The following is a 25,869-nucleotide window of genomic DNA, read 5'->3' on the forward strand; positions in this document are numbered from 1 at the left end:
TGTAGCAGAAAAGACACCTATCATATCTAAATTAGCCTTTTTTGAAAGCACCACAAATTATTGTGTTTACAAAAAAAAAAAAGTATTACTAGCAGTAACAAGAAATGGACCAAGTTGAATCCATCATCTTTAGAATCACCTTGTCTGATGTAGCAAAGCATCCTTGGCAATTAAGTTTCCTTTAAATAGAACATGGGCTTGCAAACTCATGGCACGTTACCTTCAGCTGCCATAACTGCTAACTCAACATACACACATATCTCATCTGAATGCCAAACTGTATGCTTTAAGTAGTACTTGTGTTTTTTGGTCATACACAGCCAAATACAGAAAGCTCAATGAAATGTTGAGTGTTTAAATGCATTCTTAATCAGAAAATACAGAAAATTTTATTAAACACAAACTTTTTGCTGAAGTGTCACAATAGAGCCTTCAAATAACTACATTATACTTTCCAAAGAAAACCTGGAGAGACACACATTTATGTGGGCACACTCTCACAACTCTTTTACAGAACCATAAGCAGCATTAGTGTATATAAAGGAGGGCACAAACAAGGCTGCCCACCACTGCCTTCCAACATGAAAGCTGTCAAGAGTTGTCCATGAAAACAACTGTGATTTTTTGGTAATAGTGTGAGGAGAGTTTTGTTGCTAATATTTAACCTCCTGGCTCTGAGAGGAGAAGGAAACCATATTGTTGTCCTGTTTTTCCAGGCTAGTGGAATTAAAAATCTGCTTGAAAGCATGTAGCACACAAAAAATGATAAACACTTAAATTTCCTTCAGCCAACTAAAGGAAGACACTCATTTTCCCCACACTGAGATCAAACAGGCTCCTTCTTGTACTTAACTGCGTTTCTGGGTCAGAGGCTGTAATTCACATGCTGAGTCTCTTATGCTCAAGGGTCTACTCTTGCATAAAAAAAGTATTAAAAAAAATCACAGAGACAGAGCTAAATTTGTTAGTAACTAGTGACAAAACAACATCATTTATGAAAGTATTCTAGTCTTACGCACCCCAGACATCACTCTTACACACCCGCAGTGTGAATCCTGCTACTGTGCTGCCCAAGCTGCAACAGCTGCTTTCTGATTATGGAAGATTAAGTTCCAGACACTACCAAATCTTAGTAAATTGAATTGTCTGTTACAGGAACCAGTGGAAGCATGTGTTAATCAGGAGAGAAAAAAAAAGGAAATTAACCCCGAAGATGACTTTCCTTTATCAGAGGTGTTACAGACATACAAGAAAATACATTTTCACAGTTCAATGAATTAAACACTTCAGACACAGGAAAACTGTAAGAAAACTCTGAGGCAGTCAGGTGGTTTCAGTAGCGTACTTGCATCCAGATTCTGACACCATAAATTACTAACCTGCAGCTACCAGTAACCCACTTTAGCTCACTATAGTCCAGTTAAGATGGTTACTTTACCTTACCCGAATCTAATGTTGCTTTAGGTTTCTCCATCTCCATAGATTCCAGGTTTTCCGGCAATTCCTGAATTTCGTCGTCTCCAAAACCAGTGTCTGGGCTGCTTGTGGGCTTGTCTTCATCATGGTTCAGAGCCAGAGAAGCTTCCCTTTTGCTAATCTCTAAGACAGCTGCTAGCAGCTCATCTTCGCTCATCCCATCAAAACCAGCATTACCCAGCTCAGGTTTATCACCCTCCATTTTACTTCTTTTTGAACCCTAGAGATGAATGGAGTTATGATTAAGTGCTTGAATAAACAGGTATATAACATCAGCTTTACATTTCTGTGGAGATTTTTTTACATTTATTTTATTAACCCCAGGGAGTGGGAGCTTGGCTCTGTCAACATTAAACAGATCGTTATATGAGACTCAATGGGGAGACAGGCTTTGTAGCTATGTTCACTCCAAGGAATAATATTTAAATATAAACTACAACCAGTTTTTACAGGCCCTGTGGATTAACATACACAAGATTACTCTTCCCTTCAACACATGTGTTCCACCTCTTGGTTCTGATGAATCCTCAAGCCTCTGGCAAGTCAGTGCTGAGGCACAAGTAGTACAATTCCAAGTTTGTTAACAAAGGCTGAAGCAGCAACATGAGAGTAATTGAACTTGAACACAGGGATGGAAGAATAGGAACTGAAGTCAGGCTCATATGAAGAGCAATTAGAATTAGGTTTGGTGCTTCAGACTTGCCATATGAAATCTTGGGGGTGGGGGACACATGACGGGACTCTGCAAACCAAGTTAAGAAAACAGTTAACCAGGGAAAGGGGGGAATTTTTTAATCTTTCCTAAGGAGGACAGAATGATTTTAAATTGGAAGAAAGGAAAAACGCTTTGGTCTTAATTTGAAGTTTTGCTTTTTTAGTTATTTTCCTAAAAATGACTCATCAACTCCTACACCATACTGATTTGCAATTAATGTAGTAATTTCAATAATTTTGATATTAACTGTTAATCAGGAGGTTAACCTCCATGTATACATTTTTACACAATTAGGCTACTTACCACATGCTTAGATTTGTTTTTCCCCTATATTATGTGAAAAATTGAGAAAAATCGTTTCTATTAGAATGTACTTATCCAGGTCTTATTGCAAACTGCATTTGGATGGATCTCAGGACTTCATTAAAATGAACAAAACCACATTTTTACTGCTGCTTGTTACTTAAATACAGGAGCTTTTGATGAGCAAGACTAGTTTTATATAGCAAACATTTTGTATTAAAAATGGCTTATCAAACAAGATTAGCAAATGAATTAGCCAACTAAATTGCTTATTCTAGACATCGTGCCCTCCAAGAATTAGAATTGACAAATTTAAACCTCTCTCCTCACTTCTATTCATGCACTGAATAAGGAAAGCAGACTACCTGCTTTTGAAGCCTTCTGATTTTTCTCTCTGCACCTGTAGGCTACTAATGTCAAAACTGGTTTAGCTCTTCAGCAAACCCGAGTTCCAGGCACTTTGCCAACAACTACCACTAATTCAGTGGCTGGACTTTAAAGACTTGGCAGCATCTGTGCTTTATTTGAATACAATTTTACTATTAGAAATAATTTGCATAGATTTTAAGTAGTTTAGGCTAAGACAGGCTGCTTTAAGTAAGTATTTTTAAAAAAAGTACTTCAAATACTACATTTGCAGAGGCAGAAATCACAGAAATTGCAGTTCTGCCCACTTTGGCTGGGTAACTGCTATTGCCCCGACAACTCAATGTCACATACACCCGCTGTTCCAGCTGTTCTCCCACACGGCAGGACTGTTTTGCAAGCAGTACCCCGCCGGCGACATACCGGCTGTACAAAGTGACTGCCAAGCCCCTAATGCAACCCCATCCACAGCTGCTATCAGAAGCATGCCAAGGGAAATGGTGCAGCAGCAGTAACACCACTTCCAAGGACCAGGACCAAGTCCTCCCAGGACTCTCAGGACACTGAGAAGGACAAAGGACCTGGTTAATGATAACAGATGGCTGGTCAGGCCTGTGGTTGAGGAGTGGCCAACGTGCATGGCCACAAAGAATGAAGTCACTGATCTGGAATCATCACCACCACTGTCTCTTTCCCACAACAGGCTGGAAAGTCTGTAATTAATTTGTTATTCAAATTAATAGGCTTTAGTCCCACAATTTCTGTGCTCACAGGGCTTGTGCGATAGACTACCTACACTTCCTCACAAACAAAACTGGAGGAACAATCATTTAGGATGGTTAGGAATATTTTTCCTATACATAAGAGGGACTTCAAAGACAAGCTAGTTCCCTTTCCCCACCTACAGACATGCCATGCAGGACAGCAGTTGCCTACCCTGTTCCTGAGACCTGCATCAAAAGGTCTTTCTCTCAAGGCAATCCGTTCCATCCCTACACATCCTCTGCATCAGGAAGTTCTCCCTAACATTTAATCTAAAAACTACTGTTTGCAATTTAGTCTATTACTACTACTTCTATCTACCACGGGCATGGAGAACAGCTCAAGTGTTTCTATTAATTTCTTTCCCTTCCTTGAAAGCACAAGCCCTGCTTAGACTTCTCCTTAAACTAAAGACCCAAGTTCACTTGCCTGCACTTTCTCCCAAAATCTTCCTTTCTAGACCTCCAGTCATTCATGTTCCTCTCCTCTGTCCCTTCTCCGATTAACCTGTAACTCTCTTCAGTCTGAAGCCCAAAGCTGGATACAGAACTCCAGCTAAAGCTCAATGCTGAGGAAAAGAGGAAGGTTACTTCACACAACCTGCAGGCCATGCCTCTGTCTATACACTTCTGTTTTCAACTAGCTTGACCTCGTGACCGACTGTCACCTTTCACACCCTCTCCGAAGGCCCACTGCTTTTCCAGCTGTTCCCATGCCATATTCACAGTTGATTAGTCCTGCTAAGATTAGCACGTCAGCCTCTTCCTACTGAACAACCCATCCTATTTTCATCCAATTTCTCAGATTTGTCAAGATCATTCTTAACTGTAGTTCTGAGCTTCAGAACTTCTTCAGCTCTTCTCAGCTCTGGGCTTTCAGAAATTTTAATACTCATTATCTATTTTATAATTTATTAAATACTGAGCAGATCAGGGTCCTCCCAGGATCTTCCTATCAGATTAGATATCTTCCTCTTGTTACCTATTGCTATTCAGCCAGCTTTACGCCTGTCCTTTAATGCCATACTCAGGACCACAAGTCTCTGCTTGATTAAAATAACTCCATGAACATTGTCAAAAAACTTTAGAGAAGCAGAGCTGCAGGACACTGGCCCTAAGCACTAGGCCTGCAACACTCTTAATAGAAGAAAGTGGTACTGAAAGATAATCCTCTAAGCTTCTTGTTTGCCCTTCTGGGTCATCATTCCTTCCCAGACAACTCACTTGCCTGCTAACACACTGCCCTGATAGAGGCAAAAAATACCTTGGCAACATTAATACTAGTCACAATGAAGAGCTCAAAGGCAATTTGAAGTTAAGTTCATTGGTCTACAGGCACGGTTATGTCCACATGCTTCTACATGTCCACCTCCAAAAGATTCACAGCTTCAGTTTCTAAAAGCATTGAAAAAGCCACACGTGAAAGGGCACACAGACTGGATGTGCAAGAAGTTCTCTCAATTGAGTATTTTGCTTAGCCCAACTTGTACTGGATCTAATTTAATCAAGGGATTTACTGCATAATTTTATTACTGACAGCCCATTATATTTCAGCCTGGGAACATTATTAGTGAAAGTTACCCAAAGGACTGACAAAACTGGTAAGCAGTTGGTATACAAAACCTGAAAACACAGGTGCAGTTGCGAAGCAATTACCTCTGTCCCCAGTGGGAACCCAAGACAATGGTACAGAGAGGTCAATTAGCAAAGCACTCCCATCATTGCAGTGCTAATTAGGAGAAAAAAAAAACCCTTATCTTACATCAATTTTACTCACAGTCTATGCTAAGAAAAGCATAGTCCAGACATGAGCACAGATAGGATATATACGTATGAGAGTTTGTGTTGTTTTCTCCCCTTACCTTTTCTGGCTCTTCTTGCAGTTGCTGCTGATCTCTACTCTGTATGTTACACAACCTTTGGCTATGGGCAACAGAGCGTTTCAATGGCTCATCGTCACTGTCAGAATCTATACAGAGTGCTGCAGAGCTCTTTGATTTGAAAGTGTATTTTCTGTAAATTAAAAACATGGCTATAAAACTTTATAGCATTGTAGCATTGTACAAATCTGTTTCAAAGCAACCATTAAAGAAGTGTTACGCCCAATTTGCACATTGCAGGGCAGTACAGGGAAACAAACTGCAATAACTGACAATGACCATTTATTAACAGAGCAGGCAGGGTTTTCAGAGGAGGTGTATTTTACTAGGTTGACTGACATACCTGCTTCAAAAGCCTGCAACAGCAACTTACAACGTTAAAAGTTACTAAGTGTGTGGCTCTCTCTTCTAAGGCCAAGGATTCTGCATTTTATTACCTAGCAATCCCAGACAATACTCATTCGAGTTGAGTCCACAGTAACATGTGGAACTCTGCACAAACCATTTGACTTCTGAAGTTTACTAAGCTGGACACAAGACTTTCCACATCATTACTAGGATATAAGAAGCACAAATCTGCACAAGTTTTTCAGTTTTCCTGTTTGCTCTTTCATCAAGATAAATTCTTGCCTCTTTAGAACAGGAGACAAGAGAGTCTGGGGAAGTCGCGATTTCTGCTCAATGAGGAAATCAGGTCTTTAAGCATTCCACAATGCAAAACTATCCAGTGTGATATCACATTTTTCACTATATCAAAAACTGGTCTTCCAAAACATCCTATAAAAACAATACTCTCTCATCTTTGCAAGTAAACTTAAGGAACTATCCACCTGTTCCCAAAACACACATTGGAGCTCCGAAGAGCCAGAATAGAGAAAAGAGCTAGACTGCATAATTAGAAACCATTTTGCTTCTTATATATGTGGCTTGTAACCACACATGCAAGCTATTTTAAGGTATCTGGCACTGACAAATAATCTGTACAAACTAAATCCAGTTCTCATTCTGATGCTCAGCCTTCTATCTGAAAAAAAAAACCAAAAAACCAAAAACATCTTTGCTTACTTACAAGTCCCCAAAGGTTCTCAAAAGAATTGCTAAGGTGATCATGCAACTAGGCAAACTGATATTAATTTCAGCTAGCATGTAACACTAATAAAACTCAGATATGAAGAAAGACAGTAGCTGAAATAATTTACTACAATAGGAAAAAAAAAAACAAATAGAAAAACTGGAAAGATTAAAGAAGGGGAATTAGAAATTTTTAAAATGCCTTAAAAATTGTACCATGAAACCCCAAGGCCACGGGCATTTCAGAGCTATAACTCACCTACAAGGTGTGGAAGTGCTTATAGTACAGGAATTCACCATTTGGGAGGCTTTCAATGGACGGGAACTATTAAAAAAGCAAAGTATTTATTGCAGCAGTTACAGTCTTTAAAAAAATAAGTGTTTACTTGTCTGCTATGCATGCAAATCCATGACCAAAGAAACAAGCAGAATACCATTATGTACTTGCTAATTGCTTAAATTTAGAGTAATAACTCCATCATGCTATAAATATACAACAGTTGTTCAAAACCATATATGATCCTTTAAACTTGATTCACTTCTTAGTGATGCACCCTTAGGGATCAGCTCACAAATTAAAGGCTTTGGGCTCCCATGTCAAGACAACTCATTCCTTTACTTTTTATTCCCACCAACACTTGAGTTCCTGCTCCCAAACCACAGTCTCCCACTGCTGTCTGGATCAGCCGGTTTTCTGGCATGTCCCATGCCTCTGTTTCTCCTGCCTTACCTAGATTCTTCTGAACAAACTTCCTGCTCCATTTAATCCTTTCACGGGCTCCTCAAAGTCCATCACTATCACTACACATCTATCCACCAGATGGCTGCCAATGCAGAAATCTTTTCTAATCTTCCCCCTCAAACCAGGGCTGCCTCTCTCCAGCCTAGTTACCCTTCCACTCTCTGGTCAATCAGAACGGTTTCAATGACTAAAAAAAAGCCATTGGAAAGCTATTTCAAACATATTTTCAAGTACTTCTGTTCTGGTTAGCTTAAGCTGTTCGTTGTGTTTAAGATTTCTACTGTTAAAGTAAACTCTTGGGAAACATCCATGTAAATCTCAAGCGCCACTAAACGTTCAGCACACGAAGACATGCCACACTACTGAACATATAAACTACATGTGTCACTAGGCAGGGACCACAAGAGATCTGAGGGTTTCTTGTTCCTTATTCTGCCACAGAATTCCTATGTGACAACTCGCACATTTAACCTCCGTGTCTCAGGACAAGCAGCTGTACAGAAATAACTGTCATAGGGGAAAGGAGAGAATATTTTCAGCATGTTAAGTGCTCAGATACTACAGTAGCACAGGAAAGACAATGAAAAATGAATGATAGCACAGGAGGTGCAAGTGGAAATTAGTAGAAAAAGGTAGGATGTTACGTCTCCTATTCAGAGTTAAGTGTGTTGTGAAGGGAAAGGTAATCTAGATTATTTTGGACCAAGAGGCATAAATTTTAGAAATTACTAACAGAAGCTCTCTTAAAAAGGATAGAAAGTTATTTTCAAGGACAGTGAAGAGTATTATCTTACCAAATACTCCCTAGATAATGTCCCACCAAGTCTTCCTACTGCTTCCATCATGCTTCCTTACCATACATGTTCTCATGTTGGCATCATTACAAACTAGCAGTTCACATCTGAAGCTGCATATTCCTTGCCCAGAAATCTTCTGGAGGACATTTGACAACTGCCTACCTTGTGGCGTATGTGCTTAACTTGGCATAGATCAACCACAAGTTGTACACTTACATTGCAGAATGGACACTCCATCCCAGCGTCAGTGGCAGCCTAGTGCTTTCCATACAGTGTGAAAGCAGGCTTAAGTATCTTGGAATAACCACCTGCTGCCCGACTTTATGATTGAGAGACAATGCTACATTGAAGCTGTATCGTTTCAGATGAAGAATCAGGACCCTGAGAGATAGCAGAGAAGGACAAATGTTAATCTCAAGACAGAAGTCAGAGAAATCATATTCAATATCCATGTAGCCCTGTTTACAAAATGCGTTCACCTGACTCAAATACAGATTATTACTTAGGGGTGGTAAGTGAACACTATCCATCTCTTATCTGGCAAGAGACAGGCAATTACTTTCCTGTCCATCAGTCAACTTTGTGCAAGGTGCAGAGTGCAGACTCTGCTGACTCAAGAGGCTTCCTGCTTGATCTGCTTCACCCTGCTCTTCAGTCAAGCAGAAGCAAGCAGCTCTTACCAAACTCATTATTTCTACTACGCAGTGAGAGATAGGAAACAACTGAAGTATCATTATAAACCAGAATGCTAGTATATTAATCCCAGATATTCAAGCCTGTGATGGAGGGATCACATAGTTGACCAGAACTGAACAGGAACTGTGCCCAGGGCAAGATGTGTACTTGGTTTATCTGTCATGACACTTTCACTTCGAAAGAGCTTTTGATCACAACAGTATAAAGGGCCTGAAAAGGCCTCCTTACATTAAATCTTCTCCCTTATGCTGCACTTTGTACTATTTAGATCATGCAGCTGTATCATCACTTACGTTGTGCTAATATTCAAAAACTTTGACAAGGGTTTTTCAGTGCTAGCATAAATAGGCTATTTAAGCAAAATGCAAGCTAACCGCCAAGTTACTGGGTTCAGTATGAGTATACCTGGGACAAGGACATAGGCCAGATAAAGTCATCCAACAGACTCTTTTAGCTTTACATCCCATGAGAAAAATCAACCCTACCTCCAAGCACTTCCACTCTAAATAATGAGCTAAACCCAACCATGAGGTCAGAAACTATTAAGCATGCCATTAAGTGTCTGCCTTCTTCCTCGAAGTGCCATGCTTACTGAGAGAGAAAACATGTATCAGCGTGGGAAGAATTAATTGATCAAAGCAAAACCCTCTATATACCTTCTGGCACTAATGCCTCCAACTCATTCCGTCCCATCAGGTCAGCTGAGCACAAAATATTAAACTTCCACAATACATTTACTGTTTCTGTTTCCCTCACATTCCAGAAACACCAAGAAAAGGGGAAGGGGAAAACTCAGCTCTCCTTGTGTAGTGATAGGGAGGAAGAAAGAAGTGTTGCAGAGCGTGCTCAAGAGAGCTTCTTCAGAGGGAAACTGAAGAACAGCATGAAGTCTACTGTGTGCATGTGCATCTTTCTCACATGCTGACCACTGTGCACGTTGTCTTACCCATTTTCCCAGCTTTACTCTTTGAGGGACTTCAGCTTGCATTTTTGTGACATGCTCTTCCAGGAAAGAAAGGAACAGATGTCAACATTTACCTGGGAAGCCTGTTGAACTTGTGTGTGACAACAGCAGACTTTCCATTGCACTTCTCACAGGAATATTCGATCTCCTCTGCCTGTTTAAGAGAACAGAAAAATGACTAGTGGAACAAAACACACAACAAACAGATCTCAACAGAAAGCACATTGCTTTTGGCTGTCACTGAAGCTCTTCAAAACAGCAGTTACACTTAAAATTATATCACCTTCAACATGACCTAACAAGAGGACATCTGGTAAGAGGACAGGTAGCAGAGCTTACAATTTGACAACATATCCACTAACACAGGTGGAATTTGTCCTGCAAGTCTACAGGAGACTGGTGAATTAGGCACATTTGTGACAAATTAGCTTCCAAAGAGAGGGGACAATCTTGTGAGGTTTACAGTTTTCTCTCCCATACACGGGGTTTTTTATTTTTTCTTAATAACCTTTGGTGGAGGACAATTTGCCATGAAATTTTCTCTCTCGTTCAAAACTTCAACTTTGTTCCTGAAAAGCTATCCCTATCTAAATTCGCCAAGGATGTGCTGCATCAGGGTAGAGTTTTGAACAGACAGCAAAAGGGGAAGCATCACTGTGATCAAATTACATGACTTAGCCATCAAACATTTCTGTAGCTCTTCTCTTTAAGTGAGGCCAAATGACATCACTATAATTTTTAGAATTTCCACCAGCTTTTAGAAGAATAAGCACATCAATTATTCTATCTGCTGAAAACATTATCTGTAAATGGAGAAGAAAACCCCACAGGTCTGCCTCAAAATATGACAAAATACAACACTAATTCACAGACATAAGGCTCATTTTTAGCTTTCAGAAACCTCGCCTTGAAGTTCTACTTACAAGATGAGCACCCACATATTACAACTATTTATTTAATTATATCTGCATGACCTTTTTCCTCCATGCTAATTTAGGCCAGTATGTAAGCTGTTGAAGCAACCTAGCCCAGGAGAGGAAGCAGCAATTCCCAAGTGATTATCTCCATCTGACAGCCTCCCTTCTCCCTTGTATTTGTTTATGCCTCAACTCTTCCACCACAAAATGGGGAAGTCTACCTATTTCACAGCAGTATGGTAAGGAGCAGTTAATTTCTGCACAGTATTTTATAATAAAAACTCCTGTATATTGTTAATGTACAAACGTCAAAAAAGTGCAAAGTTATTTCACATGCCTGCAATCACTGTCATAGAAATTAATAATCAGCTATACAATCAAAGTTTCCATATGGTACATAACCTACACACAGTCCGCAGTGAATAAAAACCCTCCAAAACTACGTACCCGAAAAAAGAGGTCAAGGGAATCCTGGATCGATCGGGAAGGAAGCAATTTCTTTCTTCGAGGAAGGTCAATGGAGAGGTCATTAAACTGTTCTCGTTTAGTGACTGCTTCACCACACCTAAACAAGAAACACACTTACGTAAGTCTGATGAAAAATATACTTGAAATTAATGACAAATTACATTTTTTTAGGCTAAAGTAACTTCCTAGGAACTATATGCCTCGATCAATCTATTTTTATTCATCAAAATGAAACTGTTTGATGCTTATGACAAAGTTGAATTTTAGGATTTCACTTTGATGCTTTATAAGTTGAAAGAAACATTTGTGTGAGGGTGAGAACAAAAAACCACAGACTGCGTTGGAGAGGCAAATGATCAGGTATACAGGAAATCAAAGTGACTGCTATGTAGCTCAACATGTCTTCTTCACTCAGCATTCTTAGGAGAAAAGTAGTAAGCCCAGTCCAGAAGAAGGGAAAGCCTAGAAATACTTTCAAACTGTTTTTAGAAACAAAATAGTAAAGCCCATCTAAAAAAACCCAACAAACCACCTCAATTTTCTTATGCTTGGGGGCCAGGGAGGAGGACCCTATAATCATTTGTCTTCAATAATTATTACCTGCATGCAATTTACTTTTAATTATCTTAGGGAATTAGTGCAGTACACACAAAGTAATATTCCCAAATATTTGTGTTCATAAAAGCTCTGTGGAATGCAAGCGTCCCATATGGCAATCTGCTGTACAGGTCATACATAACAAATGCCCAGACATACTGGTTTATATCTTTTTTCTGCAACAACTTAGAGAGACAGAAGAAAAGCCATTCCCTGGAAGACCTTAGAAAGAACTAATTAAAAACATTGCTTCCCATTATTTATTTTTTTTAAGAGGAAACATTACTTGGCTGAAACTCCCATTTCTCTCTATTCTCATACAACCAGTGCACAAAAATCAAAGCACAGAGGCTTTTGACTGGCTATATAATGAAGAACTAGATGGTATGAGACTGTTTAAAGAATGTCTGTAGCAGCAGGCAGCGTGGTGTGAGGTTTACAACATTTCTAGACCATAGAATATTTTCTAAATATCTAGCTTTGGAGAAAACATAGTTCTTAGTTCTAGTTATAGCCTACAGGTGAAGTCACTTCCCAGTCTTTTAAGGTAAGTATGAGAAAAGCTCTCAAGCACACTTACATTTTGCAAATGATAGAATGCTGAACCTCAAACTCTAAGTTACTGATAACCGGACACGTATAAACTTTGGTGGCTGAGAGGTCATCAGAAGCCCGTCCAGGTGAGTTATCCTCATTAGGCACTGGCTCACTCTTCCAAGTTTTGTTTAACTTTTCCATGTCTTCCTTCAGCTGATCCAGACACTGGCTCAAGAACTCATGTGCATCCTAGAAACGGGGTAAGCTCAAAGTGATTTTGTACAGCTTCATTCAGTATCTTTCTCTGAAACACACACAGACTGGGGAAATTATGTTTTAGTTCATTGCTTTCAGCAATACTAAGGCAGTTCTGCTCTAACAAACAGCAGGCAATTGTTGCTATTGAATCTAAAGCTCAAGTCACTGTCAAACAGAGTTGAAGCTTGACAGTAGTTCAATGCAGTCCGAACACTGAACAAATTACACATAATTGTTTCTAGATAATACGGTACTTACGTTCTGCATGTACCCAGAAAATCTCTCTGCAGTAGCTGAAATGGCACTTTTCACCTTCTTGAGCAGCTCTTTCTTAACCTCAGGGCTGCACACATCCTTTTTAGCAAGCAGATGGGCAAAACGTCTGCAGAAGTCAATGCAATGAAACACTGATTGGTTTTCCAGGACTTCAGAGAAACAAAACAAAACTCATGATACCTCATTTTAAGAGTCTCTAAAAGCTTTTCTCCTGTGATAAATGGTTTAGCGGTTCTGTATGAAAATATCTCATATATAATTAAAATTTTCCATTTCAAGTATTTTGAAATCTCATTTGAGGCCATTATTGGAACAGGACCCAAATGAACAAAAATTCTACAATCTTTTAAGGTAAAGGGAAGAGCCTTATAAAGTTCTATAAACTTATTTTTGCTATCTCTTCTACAATGAGGAAAAAACCCACAATGCTTTTTGAAAACATTTGTACTGATAGCAAGTATGAAATCATATGGCACCAAAATAAGCAACACAAAATCATTAAATTCAACTTGCATGGTCAGACTGGTTTCTATTTATTTTTAAATTTCTACTCAGTTTCAAGCTTTACTCCTTTTAGCAGTAAAACTTTACAACAGAGTAGAAAAAAGCCGTAACAAAAAGAGCCACAAGGAGTTCCTTGGTACAAGCTACTGGTAGCGTTACTCGTAACTGTTAAAAAAAAATGTTGAAATTCACTTTACCTGTGCCTCTCAGTTATTGTGTGTCCTGGTTTCAGCCAGGGTAGAGTTAATTTTCTTCACAGAAGCTAGCGATTTAGTTATCTTACAACTGCTTTACAATTTCCCAGGAAATACACACCCAATATATTCCAAGCACAACAGTTTCTGTCATAGTACATACATGGGAAGGTGAGGGAACGATGTCATGTTCCATGACACACCAAAAAAAACCCCCATAGAAAGACAGAAAAGACCTGCGCAATCCCCTCCCACCCCAAACCAACAACTAATACCCACTTACCCAAAGAATCTGATAATTTACTGCAGCTCAACAAGTTTCTGCTTATTCTGCTACGCTACAGTTAACAGTGTGTGCTCTCCTAACCCCCTACAACTGCTCGGTGAAGCATGTAAGGAAACACACCTTTTTCACCACAAAGCAGTTGATAGGCAATCACTTTTCAACCAGAAAAACACTCACCATGTTAGATCAAGTGCCCATACCCAAACCAACAGAAGCCAAAGTAGATGCTACTGAGCATCAACTCTTGACTTTTTGGCCTTGGGCACGGGATCACATGCTGCCCTCCCCTACAGGTACTATGGCACAAGCTCTATCCACACAGTGTACCATTAGGTATACGGGGCACAAGCTTCAGAGGTCTTTCTACAAAAATTAGGGAAAGGACATTTCAAGAGGCACATGGAACAACCTCTGATCCTGAGTAGCGTAGGAAGAGTTCAAGAAGACACAGCAAAAATATAATGGTTTATATCTTTTGGGGTAATTTCTGAAATGGAAACAGAAATTATTCTGATAATCCTGAATCTTGTTTAGCAAGAGAAAAAAAAATCAAGTACGCAAGAGCATATATAATAAAAATCCCAAATGGCAGAGTGCAGTACACAGAGCAAATAGCAGTTTGTCTTTCTGAGAGACATACAATGGAACCTGAATGGCACAGGAACTGAAAATTTTTAAGAAACAAGAGTTTTACATATTACAGTATCCTTTGGAGTTTCTTGACTAAACTGATAGTTCAGCTGAATTTAGAAAAAGATTAAGTATGCAGAACTCAAACACTCTCCACAACTACTAAACAAAGGGTATTTTCCAAAAAAGCACAGGCCCTCATGTATCAGGTGAAGTTAGTGACCAGCTAAAATCCCAGCTGGTAATGTTTTAAAAAGAAGTTATTCTGCATCTATTTATTTTGCAGTTTCTTGCATTTTCTTCTGAAGCATTTCACTCTGCCACTAGAAATACTGTAGAAGATATAAAAGACTGACTATAACTCAGCATTGGAATTTTAAAGGGCCTACTTCCTATTTCTAAAGTAAAACTCCAAAATACAGAGAGTTCTAGGATTTATTTTATTATGTACATGTGCAAATTACCCTCTAACAAAGGTGCTTCAGTACAACAAAACTAGCTTCTCTGTAATGAAAGAGGAAAATATCCTTCCCACAAAGTGAATTTTACCTGATAAGTGCATTGAGTGGAATTTTTTTCCATGGGATACCCTGCTTGAGCAAATCATTAGCAAAAGACTGAATTGAAAACAGGGACTGTAGAATGGCATTCATATAGCAGGTGTTTCCCAGGTTTGAAAATCTGGAAAAAAGAAGATTGAACATGGTATGTATATCAATGGGTAAACACGCAAGTGTTAAACCCAGCACTACTGACATGTAAGATACTCGCCCCAGCCACTCCCCACAGAGTTTCTTATTGGAGCTGTCCTCCCACCCTTCAGACTAAACTAAAAACTCATGGAAGGTGGCATTTATCGGGCAAGCACCCATGAATTTCTATAACCAAAAGTTAAAAAAAAATATGTGTCTATACACAAGATAGAGAAACAAATCATGAAAGTATACGAAAGGAACATGAATTGCCTGAAATTATTGTATCTCTAAAATGCTCAGGAAGTGAATTTAAGAATACATATTTTCCAAACTAGGAAAAATGTTCCCTATCTCAGTGTTCATTAATTTCAGGATTTTTTTTTTTTTGTTAAGTAATTATAACAAGAATGTGCATGTTCTGATGATCAAAGTGTGCATGCTAGATAAAGAAAATTAAATTTACCCTTGTAATTGTTGTTGAGGATGGGTGGAAAGGGGTACTCGGGGTTTGTTCCACCCTGTGTAATCTTGATTAGATCTCATTTTTTTAACGGAAAGAGGGGCAGGCTGAGATAGAAATCCCAGGCTTCTTTTGGCTGAAGGGGTCTGGCTGGATACATTAGACCTAAAAACATAAAAGGATAAAAAGCGTAAGGTTTCTAATGCTTTTCCTTAAATAGCTACAGTCCATGACACTGGAATTGTATCACTATACAAGAGAAGGACTGGTAAAGCCACACAAGATTAACTGGCATGTATCATAATGTAAGAGAGGTGTGAGAGAGAACTTCTTTCCAGAGCACTTGAATACTTTGGTTAAATCTCCTTACATCCACAGGTGTGCATGCAGTATAACCAAGTCTTCTGTCTTTAAGATATTTAACAACTCCCCACACCGTATGATGAGAGGAAGAACAATTGCACAGCGTGAGATCACCACTCCTAAGATATGCTTAAAATTCACGTCTGGGCCAGTCTCTTCATTTTCAGCCTCTTGCTCTTGTAACCTAATCACTCTGGACCTTAGTCCCTCATGTGTAAAGCATGGACAATGCTTTTTTTCTTCCTTGATCTTGTATCTCATCTATCTAGGGCAGAGACTGCCAAGTTTGACTGCACAGTTTCTAACACAGAAGAATCCCAACGTCAGCATGATTCAGTATTACTAAAATACTGTTATTAATAATAGAGTTTTCATGTCATTTATCTACTTGCGAAAAATCAAGCAAGGATTCAGTCTAAAGTTCCAGAGATTATATAGAATCTGAACCACCCAGAGTTTAAGTATCATCTAGATCAGCCATTCACAATGACTATAATAGACTTGAGTGATTTCACATAGTCAAGCAAGCAGTAACTGGAGTTTGTAGATGTAACTAGAGCAACTGTAGCCACACTGAATACCTAGATTGTACTCTTGGAGTGGGGAATATACATACACATTTTATGCACATAAGCTATATACCACATGATAAACACACAGGAAACTGAAGATCCTAATTCCTGGAAAAGAACTGTCATTTACAGTTCATGCTAGTGAATCAGTCCTACCTGTCCAGGGTGGAACTGCCAGTGGAGTACTCTCTTGATGAGGACCGACTACCATAAAAGGATGATGACTGCAATGGCAAAATACCTTGAAAAACAGAGAGAGGCGCAGGTCATTTTGTTCCAGGTAACTCAGCTATTTATACAATATACAACTCGTTTAAAAGTATTTAGTCAAAAGGTTTAAAAATCATCAAATACTGTTTTCCAGAATTGGTTGGGAAGTATTAACACACATACTTAGAAGTACTAATGCATACATTAATCACATGTAAATAAAGACATGCTGGAGTTTGAATTGAATTTAATACCATAATCTCCATCAAATCCAAATTGCAATACAAAGCATTAAAAAGTCATTGGATGCTCTTAACTTTCTGAAACATAATAAATACCCACCTCTTGTTCAAATATACACGATAACACATAACAGAAACTCACTAATGATTTCTGGTACAGTGCTCTCAAAATTCAAGGTAAACATGCAGAAGTGAAAACAGTTTACTGTGAAATTTCAACTGGGAAGAGAAATTACTATAGGCTTGGGGCAAAATATGATTGTTTCATTGTTCTGATATCATTGTGTTAGCTCCTGAGACTCTAATGCCTTAGATGGTGCCACATAAAAAAAATGCTCTCAAGAGTCAAAAAAAAGACCTATTATGGTGAATCACAGTGTAATTTAGTTTGGATAATGAATAAACATTGCTGCTATCCCAGCTTGAAGCAGTTTGAGCCATGCAACTTTCAGAAATGCAGATATATGAAGGAAGTTCGCAACACTGTTACCTGAACTTGCAGGTATACACTAACAGATTCTAATTTTGACTCTAAAGAGCAAACTAGTTTTTCATTCAGAGATAAACATTCACCTTACTAGCTCCTCCAGCAATGTGTTTGTGCCATCAGAGCTGCACTAAAAAAAGAACGGATTCAGCAACATTCCCCATAAAAACAAGACCTTGAATAAATTCCCCTTTATGGGGAGAAAGGCTCAGGATTTATTAGTAAAACTGAAGAACGGTGCTGCTTACTAGCTTATTTACATACTGTCAATATTTCTATATTGTCCATAAAACCTTGTCAGACACCAGTACCCAACAGAACTTTGGTACAAACAGAACAAAAGTCCTGGCCCCAAAGAGTTCCCCCTCTAGGTTCTGGGGAAAAGATAGGAAAGTAAAAGCAAACAGTACACATTTTCAGCACAAAAAACAGCCTACAATTCATGTGGGCATTAACAGCAAAGGAAAACTTTAAAAATAAACAAGAAAGAAAGCAAAAAAGGAAATCCTTAGGTGTTTACAGGAATCTCCTCCGAAGGGGAAGGGCAGCTTGGAGCAAAGTTTGAATCTGCTTGTTGAATTTTCAAACAAGCTGGCACACGGGCTGGCATCAGCACCCAAGTATAAAGGTCAGAGTTAGACTAGAGCAGGATAGGCTTTGCAAATAAGGCAAGTTGTTTGCATCTCATGTATGGTTCTGTAGGAAGCAAGGAAGTTAGTGGCACAGGGAAAGTAGGTTAGGAAAACCATCTCTGTAGCAACTTTCTGAACTAGTATCAAAGGAGTAAAATCGTACTGGTCAAAGCCAGGTATCATTTGGATTTACTTTTATTTTACCTGATGTCCTATTTTCCTCTGCCTGCTTCAGATTCAACTGTTTCTCTCTGCTACTGTTCAAGTATTTCCATGCTGGATCACTCAAGGCTTTATTATTCCTACAGATAAACAAGAGTGGAAGTCAGTGCACTTGTAGAAGAAACAGGATATTCCTGCTTGATACTTACAACTTGCTTTAAAGCATTTCTCTCCTATCACCTTTAATACTTGACTATAGAATAGTTAAACTTCACTCGCAGGTAAGTTTAACCAATTCATTTATACAAGCCTTCTTACTTATGATTAAATGTAATTTCAAACACATGGAGCTTATTCTCCAAATGGTAATTTCTCTTTAGGAATTTTGTTTTGAAAAGGGTCAAAGCAAGTTCAGTGAAGAAGGTACCTATTGCTATACGTGTACAGCATGTATGACAATCCTGACTGACAAAACTGACGAAAGATGACACAAAATTTGCATGTGCCAGTTCCTGCAAATCAACTGCTACAGCAGGTTGTATTTCCCTCGTTAATCCTGAATGCAAACCCCACTTTAAGCACGCAGTGTGTTCAGAAGTTGACTGGTGGCTGGCCTGTACCATGTTGCTGAAACTGGAAATACCCAAGCATTCTTTTCAGAACAATTTACCTTTACAAATGAACAAAGAATTTAAAATCAGAAACTAGAAACAACGGTTACTTACGTTGAAGAATCATTCTCTTTGGGATAATCTTCACTCATTTCTGAACCAGGAGGTTGTGTTCTTTTCCTCTTTTCACTGATGATAGAAAATTTTTGAAGTGGTCATTCTTTCAGAAAGGCTAGTAAATGATCCTCTTCCAATTGAACAGAACTCCTCAATGCTTTCTGTGCTCTTTGCACCTATCTTCCACAATCTCCACTTTTACAACATAGCATACAGAGGAGAATTTGGTCTGCTCAACTCTTAAGTTGTTCATAAAGCTCTAGTGCCAGTACCAGCCAGAGGCTAGAAAAGCACATCTTTTAACATCCTGTTAAGAGCAACAGCAAAACCAGAGGAAGAAACATATTCCCTTCTTACTTCTACATGTACTGAGTTCCACCAGCAGCTCTATAAAGAGCTAAATTTTAACAATATCATAAGAGGATAACACTCCTACCGATTCTCCAACAAGCCCGTTCTGTGGGGGACTGATGACGCAGGAGATGCTGAAATGTTCACCCTGTTGCTAGGTGTTCCGGTTCCAGCAGAATTCTTAACAGACGCTCTCGCCGGGGTACCCAGCACCTTGCGAAACGGGTTCTCCTCCTTACTTTCCACGGTCACTCTTTTGGGAGGACTCTGCAAAACCCAGGCAGTGGGGGTCAGCAAGTCAATGGAAGCGGTGAAAAACATGACCCTCTTTAGTCTTATCTAGCATTTATACCACTGCTTTACGTGCTGCAGTGTAGCATCCAAAAGCAGAAAAATGCTACTTGTAACAGATTAAGAGAGTTTAACACTAATTAGACATAGGTAAAATTTTGACCATATCCAAGCAAGTCATAAAGATGAAACTCTACTGCAGTAACCAATTTCCCTTCTCATTTTCCAACGCTAAATCGGTTGAACTTCAGTTTTTAAAACCTCATTTACATGCTTTGTAAATAAAAAACACCTAAGGCATGATTTCTAACTAACCCCAAATCAATCCTGGGTGGTATTAAAAAAAAAAAAAAGCCATATTAAACCCCACACAATTAGAACAGCACCCTGACAGCCTTGGGCCAAAAGCAAGTAATGCAATGGAAAGAGACAATCGTCGGTTGACTCAGGAATGCTGGTCAATTTTAGACTTGAAAACTAAGCATGTCTAATCTTACCACTGTATACATAGCCTTAAGAGTTTTTACTGTGAGATTGCCTTTAAGCAACACATAAATTTTCTTTTGGGACAACATCAAAAATATTATCCCTCAGGGTGGTAATACAAGAATATTCACAGAGATAACAGGGAAAATTGAAGCTGGTAGATATAACATGAAATCTGCGTTATGCAGGGAGACAAGGAAGAACAAAAATATTTTGAAGTAAAACCATTTCCAGGGAAGAGTCTGCAAAATTTACACAAAAATCTGAGCAGAATGCCAGAAATTCAGTAACTTTATTCAGATACAAAACTGGGTCAGCAGCTTTTCAATATGCATGTTTGGCTGAAGTCTGCAAAACTCATTAAGACCTATGCTGACTATAACGTGTTCAGCTGCTACGTAAGATGTTCAGTATAACAAAGAGATACTCATAACTATGTGAGAAGCAAGTCTTAATTATGTACTTTCCCTCTATTTCTGCTGCCTCTCTGCCTGACTGATAGCTCAGCATGAAGAACATACTCTGTCTTCCACAGCCAGACACTGACTTTTCTTATTCATACAGAATATATGGCTCCTCATGAACAAGACACACCGTTGCCAACCACTCTGTGTACATCTATTCTAAGCCCTCTAGATTACAAAGACTTTGGATGCAAATTAAATATTTACAGTGCTATTACAACATACAATAAGAGAATGAGAGGGGGAAAATGAATGAAATAAAATTAAAGGAGAGGAAAAATTTGAACAATTAAACAAACCTGGTTCTCTATATAAGAGAATTGCCTATTAGCTTCTTTCTGTGTGGTCCTGCTGCCCAGCACACCTCCGAAGCTGCCAGATCCCTGAGAGGGTTTCCCAGCTGACAGAAAAAGTATACAATATTTGATTTGATTGTCATTTAACTAATTGGCATTCTTATTTATAAGACGTTATCTATCTGGAGTTGATTTTGGAAGGGGCACACTAGATTTCTTGCCAACAGACGGTACAATATCCTGAGTGCACAGACATAAGCGCATGTTTATGGATATCCCTTATATTGGTCATTTATTCACTTGGCAGTAAAGTTCCTATCCTTAAAAAAAAAACAAAACAAAGTAAGAGGTAAAACAAAAAGGAAAGAGACCACGTGCAAAACAGATGAGTTTTCAAATACCAACATATTTACAGCATAATTCCTACATGTTTAATCTCTGCTTATCGTTCAGCATGACAAAGGTACATTACCAGAAAGGTATGTAACAAAAATTGGGATTCAGGGACAGAAAGAAGCATTTACACAAACACAAAGAAAGTCAGTAACACAAGGAGGACAAACTGGCTAAAGATGAAAAAAAGAAAACACAGCACCAACCCCCCTCCAAACTATTATTAACATGATTTACAACAATTGCACTTACCAGTGTGAACCCTGTCTTGATGGACTGCATCCAAGTACATCCGCATTTCATTTGCGTCTTTAAATGGTACCTTATCAATTGTCAGGAAGCTAGTATCCTTTAGTGTTAGCATCAGGCAGCACAGTTTTCTACCATTTGGTCGTAAGGTCACAGTTTTAATGTTATGGCTTAGCTGAAAACAAGAAAGTGACTATAAAAATAAATCAATTTTTAAAAGGCCAAAATACTTACAAATTCAAACAAAACACTTCAACTAGAGAGGATAAGAGGCACTCACATGGAAATACTTCTGCTTGCTCCATTTCAAGCAAACATTAAGCCTCACAGAATTAATGCAATCGGTGATCTTGGAAGTTGACAGAACTGAAAGGACAGTATCACTGTAGCTCAACAGTCCCTATATTCCTAGATAAGCTTTCTGAAACTTGCTTTGCTACTGAGTATGACATTTTTGAACATAAAGGAATAAGAGCTTCATACAGTCCCTGTCTGAAACGTCCACATCAAATCTGAAATATAATTTAAGATGGGGAAAGTTTTAAATGTGAAGTACAAACTTCTACTCACTTTATAATTTGCTCTCAGGGAAGACAGATTTGACACAGCTTAAAAAATTTGCTGAGAGAGTAAGTCAATAAGAAACATACTTAAGTCTATATGCAAGATTATAATAACTAGGTGGTGTCAAAACTTTCAGGGTTATGGTCAAGCACAAGAACAATTTTAGAAAGAATCCGTGCTCCCTAATAATGCCGCTGCTACTTTTTTATACCATTACTTGTTACTTCATGCTAAGTCACCTATAAGAACTGGCTGTTCAGTAAAGGCTCAACTATCCACGTAGGTTGAGGGTAACTCCTAAAGCAGAGGAAGCAAAAGAGTATCTCACATCTGCAGACTGCATGGAAGTTTGACAATACACACCTAAGCATACTCTAATTTTCTACTCCCTTGTCTTTTTTTTTTTGCTTAATTCTTCGTTTTGCTGCAGCTTCTTTAGCCTTGTCTAAGATCAGGCACTAGCTACACAATGACCTCCATGCCAGTATACTGCAATACTGAATGCTTCATACAAAATCAGAAACCACAGCCAAGGTCATCAGGCACTACTCAAGACAGAGTAAAACACTGCCCATCAGATCGGAGTCTTCTTCTAATCTGGCCCCACCTGCATACTGCCACACTGCTGATCTAAATAATGAGGATGAATAAATAGACATGAACACTAATTACACTCTAATGCCACAGTTTCGCTATACATTGCTCTAGAACCTGTCTTGTCTCCTTCAAATTACACACAAGTTTAAAAATAAAAATTTTTCCTGATTTTTATATACCTGAACAAATTTAAATAAGACTGAGATAGTAAAAGGCACTCCGTGTCCATCAGTGAGATATTTTTTTTTCCCATGCAGATCTCTAGCTTCTTGGAAAGCCAATCTAGACACAACAGAAGTTTATAAGAGGGGCTGGAAAACTAAGTCAGTCAGAAACTAAGGGTTTATTTTTATGGGAAAATTACACTTCTGAAATACTTTGTGCTCAACCCTTGTGTTTTGGGGAGGGGTTTTTTTGGAGGTGGTTGTGTTTTGTTTTTTTTTTTAAATATAAGCTAAAAATATCTTTAGGGACCTAAGAATTGAAAAAGGGCATCCAAATTTTTCATCCTCTCAAAACACTGAGTCCAGTGTAAAGGGATTACAGTTATTTCACCATCTCAGTGGAAATCACCTATTTCAACTCAAACTGCTGTCATAAGAGGGCTCCATCCATACTCTCCATGCACCTGTTATGACCCAGTCAGCATCACAAAGTCTTGGGAGGTGCACGTAAATTAAATATTTCTCTTAACACACATCTAGCATCTAGGACAACTTCATCAAGGCTCTGAAACATCAATAAAACATATCATCTGACATAAGAAATTTGATGGCGCACCAGTCACTGTAGAAAGAAATATAACCCTGGATCCATCCAAACGTTCCATTACAGAAAAGTAAAAAAAAGTGGGGAAATCACACTCAGTTCTCCCAGAGCAACTTGTCAAAAAAAGGGAATGCTATTTCTAAAGCAAAATTATCAGGAATTTGTCATGCCCAAAGCAGCATGCAAAAGCACTGTGACAGACTGGGGCCTGCTCACACAAACTACATTCAAGCACAAGGCTGCAGTGCAAGGGGCAGGCAGCTCTCCCACCACCACTCTTGTACTGGTGTCTGTGTTGCTTCAAGATGAAAAGGACCAGAAAGCAGATCGTGCTGAAAAATAACCACCATCCAAAGAAAAATAATTGGTCTGAAGATGTGGCAATTCTTCCTCCTCCTCCTTTGCTGCGGTCCTAGCTGCACAGTGCCATTATCACCCCCTCCACCAGACCTCATGTTTGGTCCTTTCCCTGAACTACTTCACCTGAAAACCCTTCTGAAGCTCAGAGAGATCCGACGAGTGCCAGAGCCAACAGATGCGAGAGCCTGGGAGCAAAACCTGCCCCTTTAGGCCATGGTTAGTTGTTCTATAGGCTCATCCTCCCTATGGAACCACCTTTTGAGTCACTGTCACACCACGTTAACACTCATGGCAGAGAGGAACACATGAGAACAAGCAGCCAGGGAAGGTATGAGAAGAGACCACTCTTCTCAGAAGCAACACGGTCCAACACTGGATTAAATCAAACATGCAGTCACAGCATCACGTGTGAGAAGGCAGACAATTCTTTTCAAGTCTACAGTAACAGAGGTAAGAACTATCCACAGCTAATGATTTTTCTCATGCCTTGATTCCAAGGCAACACAGGCTGCCAGGTTCTTTCCTGACACTTCTCAGCACACTAAGGCAGCAAAACCTGATCTTTCAAAAATAAAGTGAACTTTTTTTCACTGAGTCCGTACACAGAAATAAATGGCTCAGAGAAAGGTCTGGTGAACACTACTGATGAAAAACTACTTTGGCACCAAAAAGCAGAAGCCAACGTTTAGATCAGTTTAGGCTGTTACAAAGTTGCTAAATAAGATAGGATTTTTTTTTCTTCCAACTGATCCTGTATCCTCTGCATATTTTTAAATCAGACAAATTTCTTACAGAAAAACACTCCTTCGCATTCTTTTGATTTGGAGCATTTTGCACAAAAAACTAGGAAGACTCAGATGAAAACAACTATAGAATGAAAAAAAGGCAACTTAGGCTGAATATTGCAAGAGAATCTTTAACAGTGATCTGCATCAGCCTCCCAGTAAGGAAACCATACTGCCTGGCATATTTAAAACCTAAAACTGTAACAATTGCTCTTCAGCAGGCTTGTATAAACAAGCAAGGAGCTACAAATGCATTAACACCATTACTCTTCAGCTGGGAAAACTGCTAGTACAAAGTGTTCAGGATCTTCACCTCTGGATTCTGCTAATGTACCAGTAACAGAAAGGTTACACATTCCAAAAATCTGAACATGTGAGCCACGATGCTATATACTTTGGTAACTCTTCTCTGCTTTTTGATTCTTCCCATTCAGCGGTATCTTGATGCCAACCTTAGATCCTTTAACAATACATGTGAATAATTTACAGGAGAGTTATACAAAGGGATTAGTGTTCAGGAAATGAGGAACAAGAAACAGTGACAGAGGGAAGTTTGCGTGACACTTAATAGCCTTGAAGAGGACAGCTGTTCACAAAAGAGCACAATCCATGCACTGCTCAAACAAAAGCCTTAATATTTGGTGTACCTGAAATGTCTTTGGAATTCCTCCAACATTGTAGTGAACCACTAGACTCACTTTGTTGTCCTTCTCCACAATTTCAAAGCTCCCTTCTTTCCATTTTGTAATCCCAGTCTGCATGCTGCGCATCCGGACAGGTCCGTGCACCTTTAGCGGAGCCATGCTTTCTCACAGAAAAGAGCTAACAAGAGTAAGCCTACTCCACCGTAAAAACCTGTTAAAAAGGAGAAATTTATAACTAGGCAGGCCAAATAATCTCTACAGAAAGATATAAGCATGGCTTAAAGTTTCTGTAGAAGTTTGGTAGAACTGTTTTGCTGATATTTTTAAACACAGCGAAGAAGAGTTACACATAAGTGAAGGAAACCTGGATTAATAAAATTTCTCCAAATTTGGGCAGCAACGTGCCTATTCCTCACTGTTGAAAGGCGAGGAGACCCAATCCAGACACAAAAATTCTTGCAACTTCAATAGATTTAAGTAAAAAAAAAAAAGTGCCTGAGAAAACTCGGTAAAAGATGGAAACCAAAGCTTCGGAGGAAGCCTAAGAGGGAAAAAGAGCGCGTTTCTGACGGGACGTGAGCCATGGTCACCCGCAGGGGCCCGACCGGGGTCCCCGGGGCCCTCCTGCGCTA

General features: G+C 39.1%; 1 protein-coding gene across 1 annotated transcript in view; it reads right to left on the bottom strand.

Moving 5' to 3' along the window:
• The window catches only part of USP37 (ubiquitin specific peptidase 37), a 33,712-nt gene extending 8,316 nt beyond the window's left edge, over positions 1–25,396 (bottom strand). The window contains exons 1-17 of the mRNA XM_010283806.1: positions 25,241–25,396; positions 21,523–21,694; positions 20,881–20,981; positions 19,426–19,607; positions 18,987–19,061; positions 18,304–18,401; positions 16,685–16,769; positions 15,597–15,758; positions 14,988–15,119; positions 12,807–12,930; positions 12,334–12,539; positions 11,136–11,253; positions 9,846–9,925; positions 8,328–8,492; positions 6,832–6,897; positions 5,484–5,634; positions 1,444–1,696 (exon numbers count right to left, since the gene is read on the bottom strand). Coding sequence (XP_010282108.1) covers positions 1,444–1,696; positions 5,484–5,634; positions 6,832–6,897; positions 8,328–8,492; positions 9,846–9,925; positions 11,136–11,253; positions 12,334–12,539; positions 12,807–12,930; positions 14,988–15,119; positions 15,597–15,758; positions 16,685–16,769; positions 18,304–18,401; positions 18,987–19,061; positions 19,426–19,607; positions 20,881–20,981; positions 21,523–21,694; positions 25,241–25,396 — 2,326 coding nt within the window. The remainder of the gene's footprint in view (positions 1–1,443; positions 1,697–5,483; positions 5,635–6,831; positions 6,898–8,327; positions 8,493–9,845; positions 9,926–11,135; positions 11,254–12,333; positions 12,540–12,806; positions 12,931–14,987; positions 15,120–15,596; positions 15,759–16,684; positions 16,770–18,303; positions 18,402–18,986; positions 19,062–19,425; positions 19,608–20,880; positions 20,982–21,522; positions 21,695–25,240) is intronic.
• Positions 25,397–25,869: the final 473 nt, after the last annotated feature.

Source organism: Phaethon lepturus, unplaced genomic scaffold, assembly GCF_000687285.1.
Source record: "Phaethon lepturus isolate BGI_N335 unplaced genomic scaffold, ASM68728v1 scaffold34343, whole genome shotgun sequence".
NCBI lineage: Eukaryota > Metazoa > Chordata > Aves > Phaethontiformes > Phaethontidae > Phaethon > Phaethon lepturus.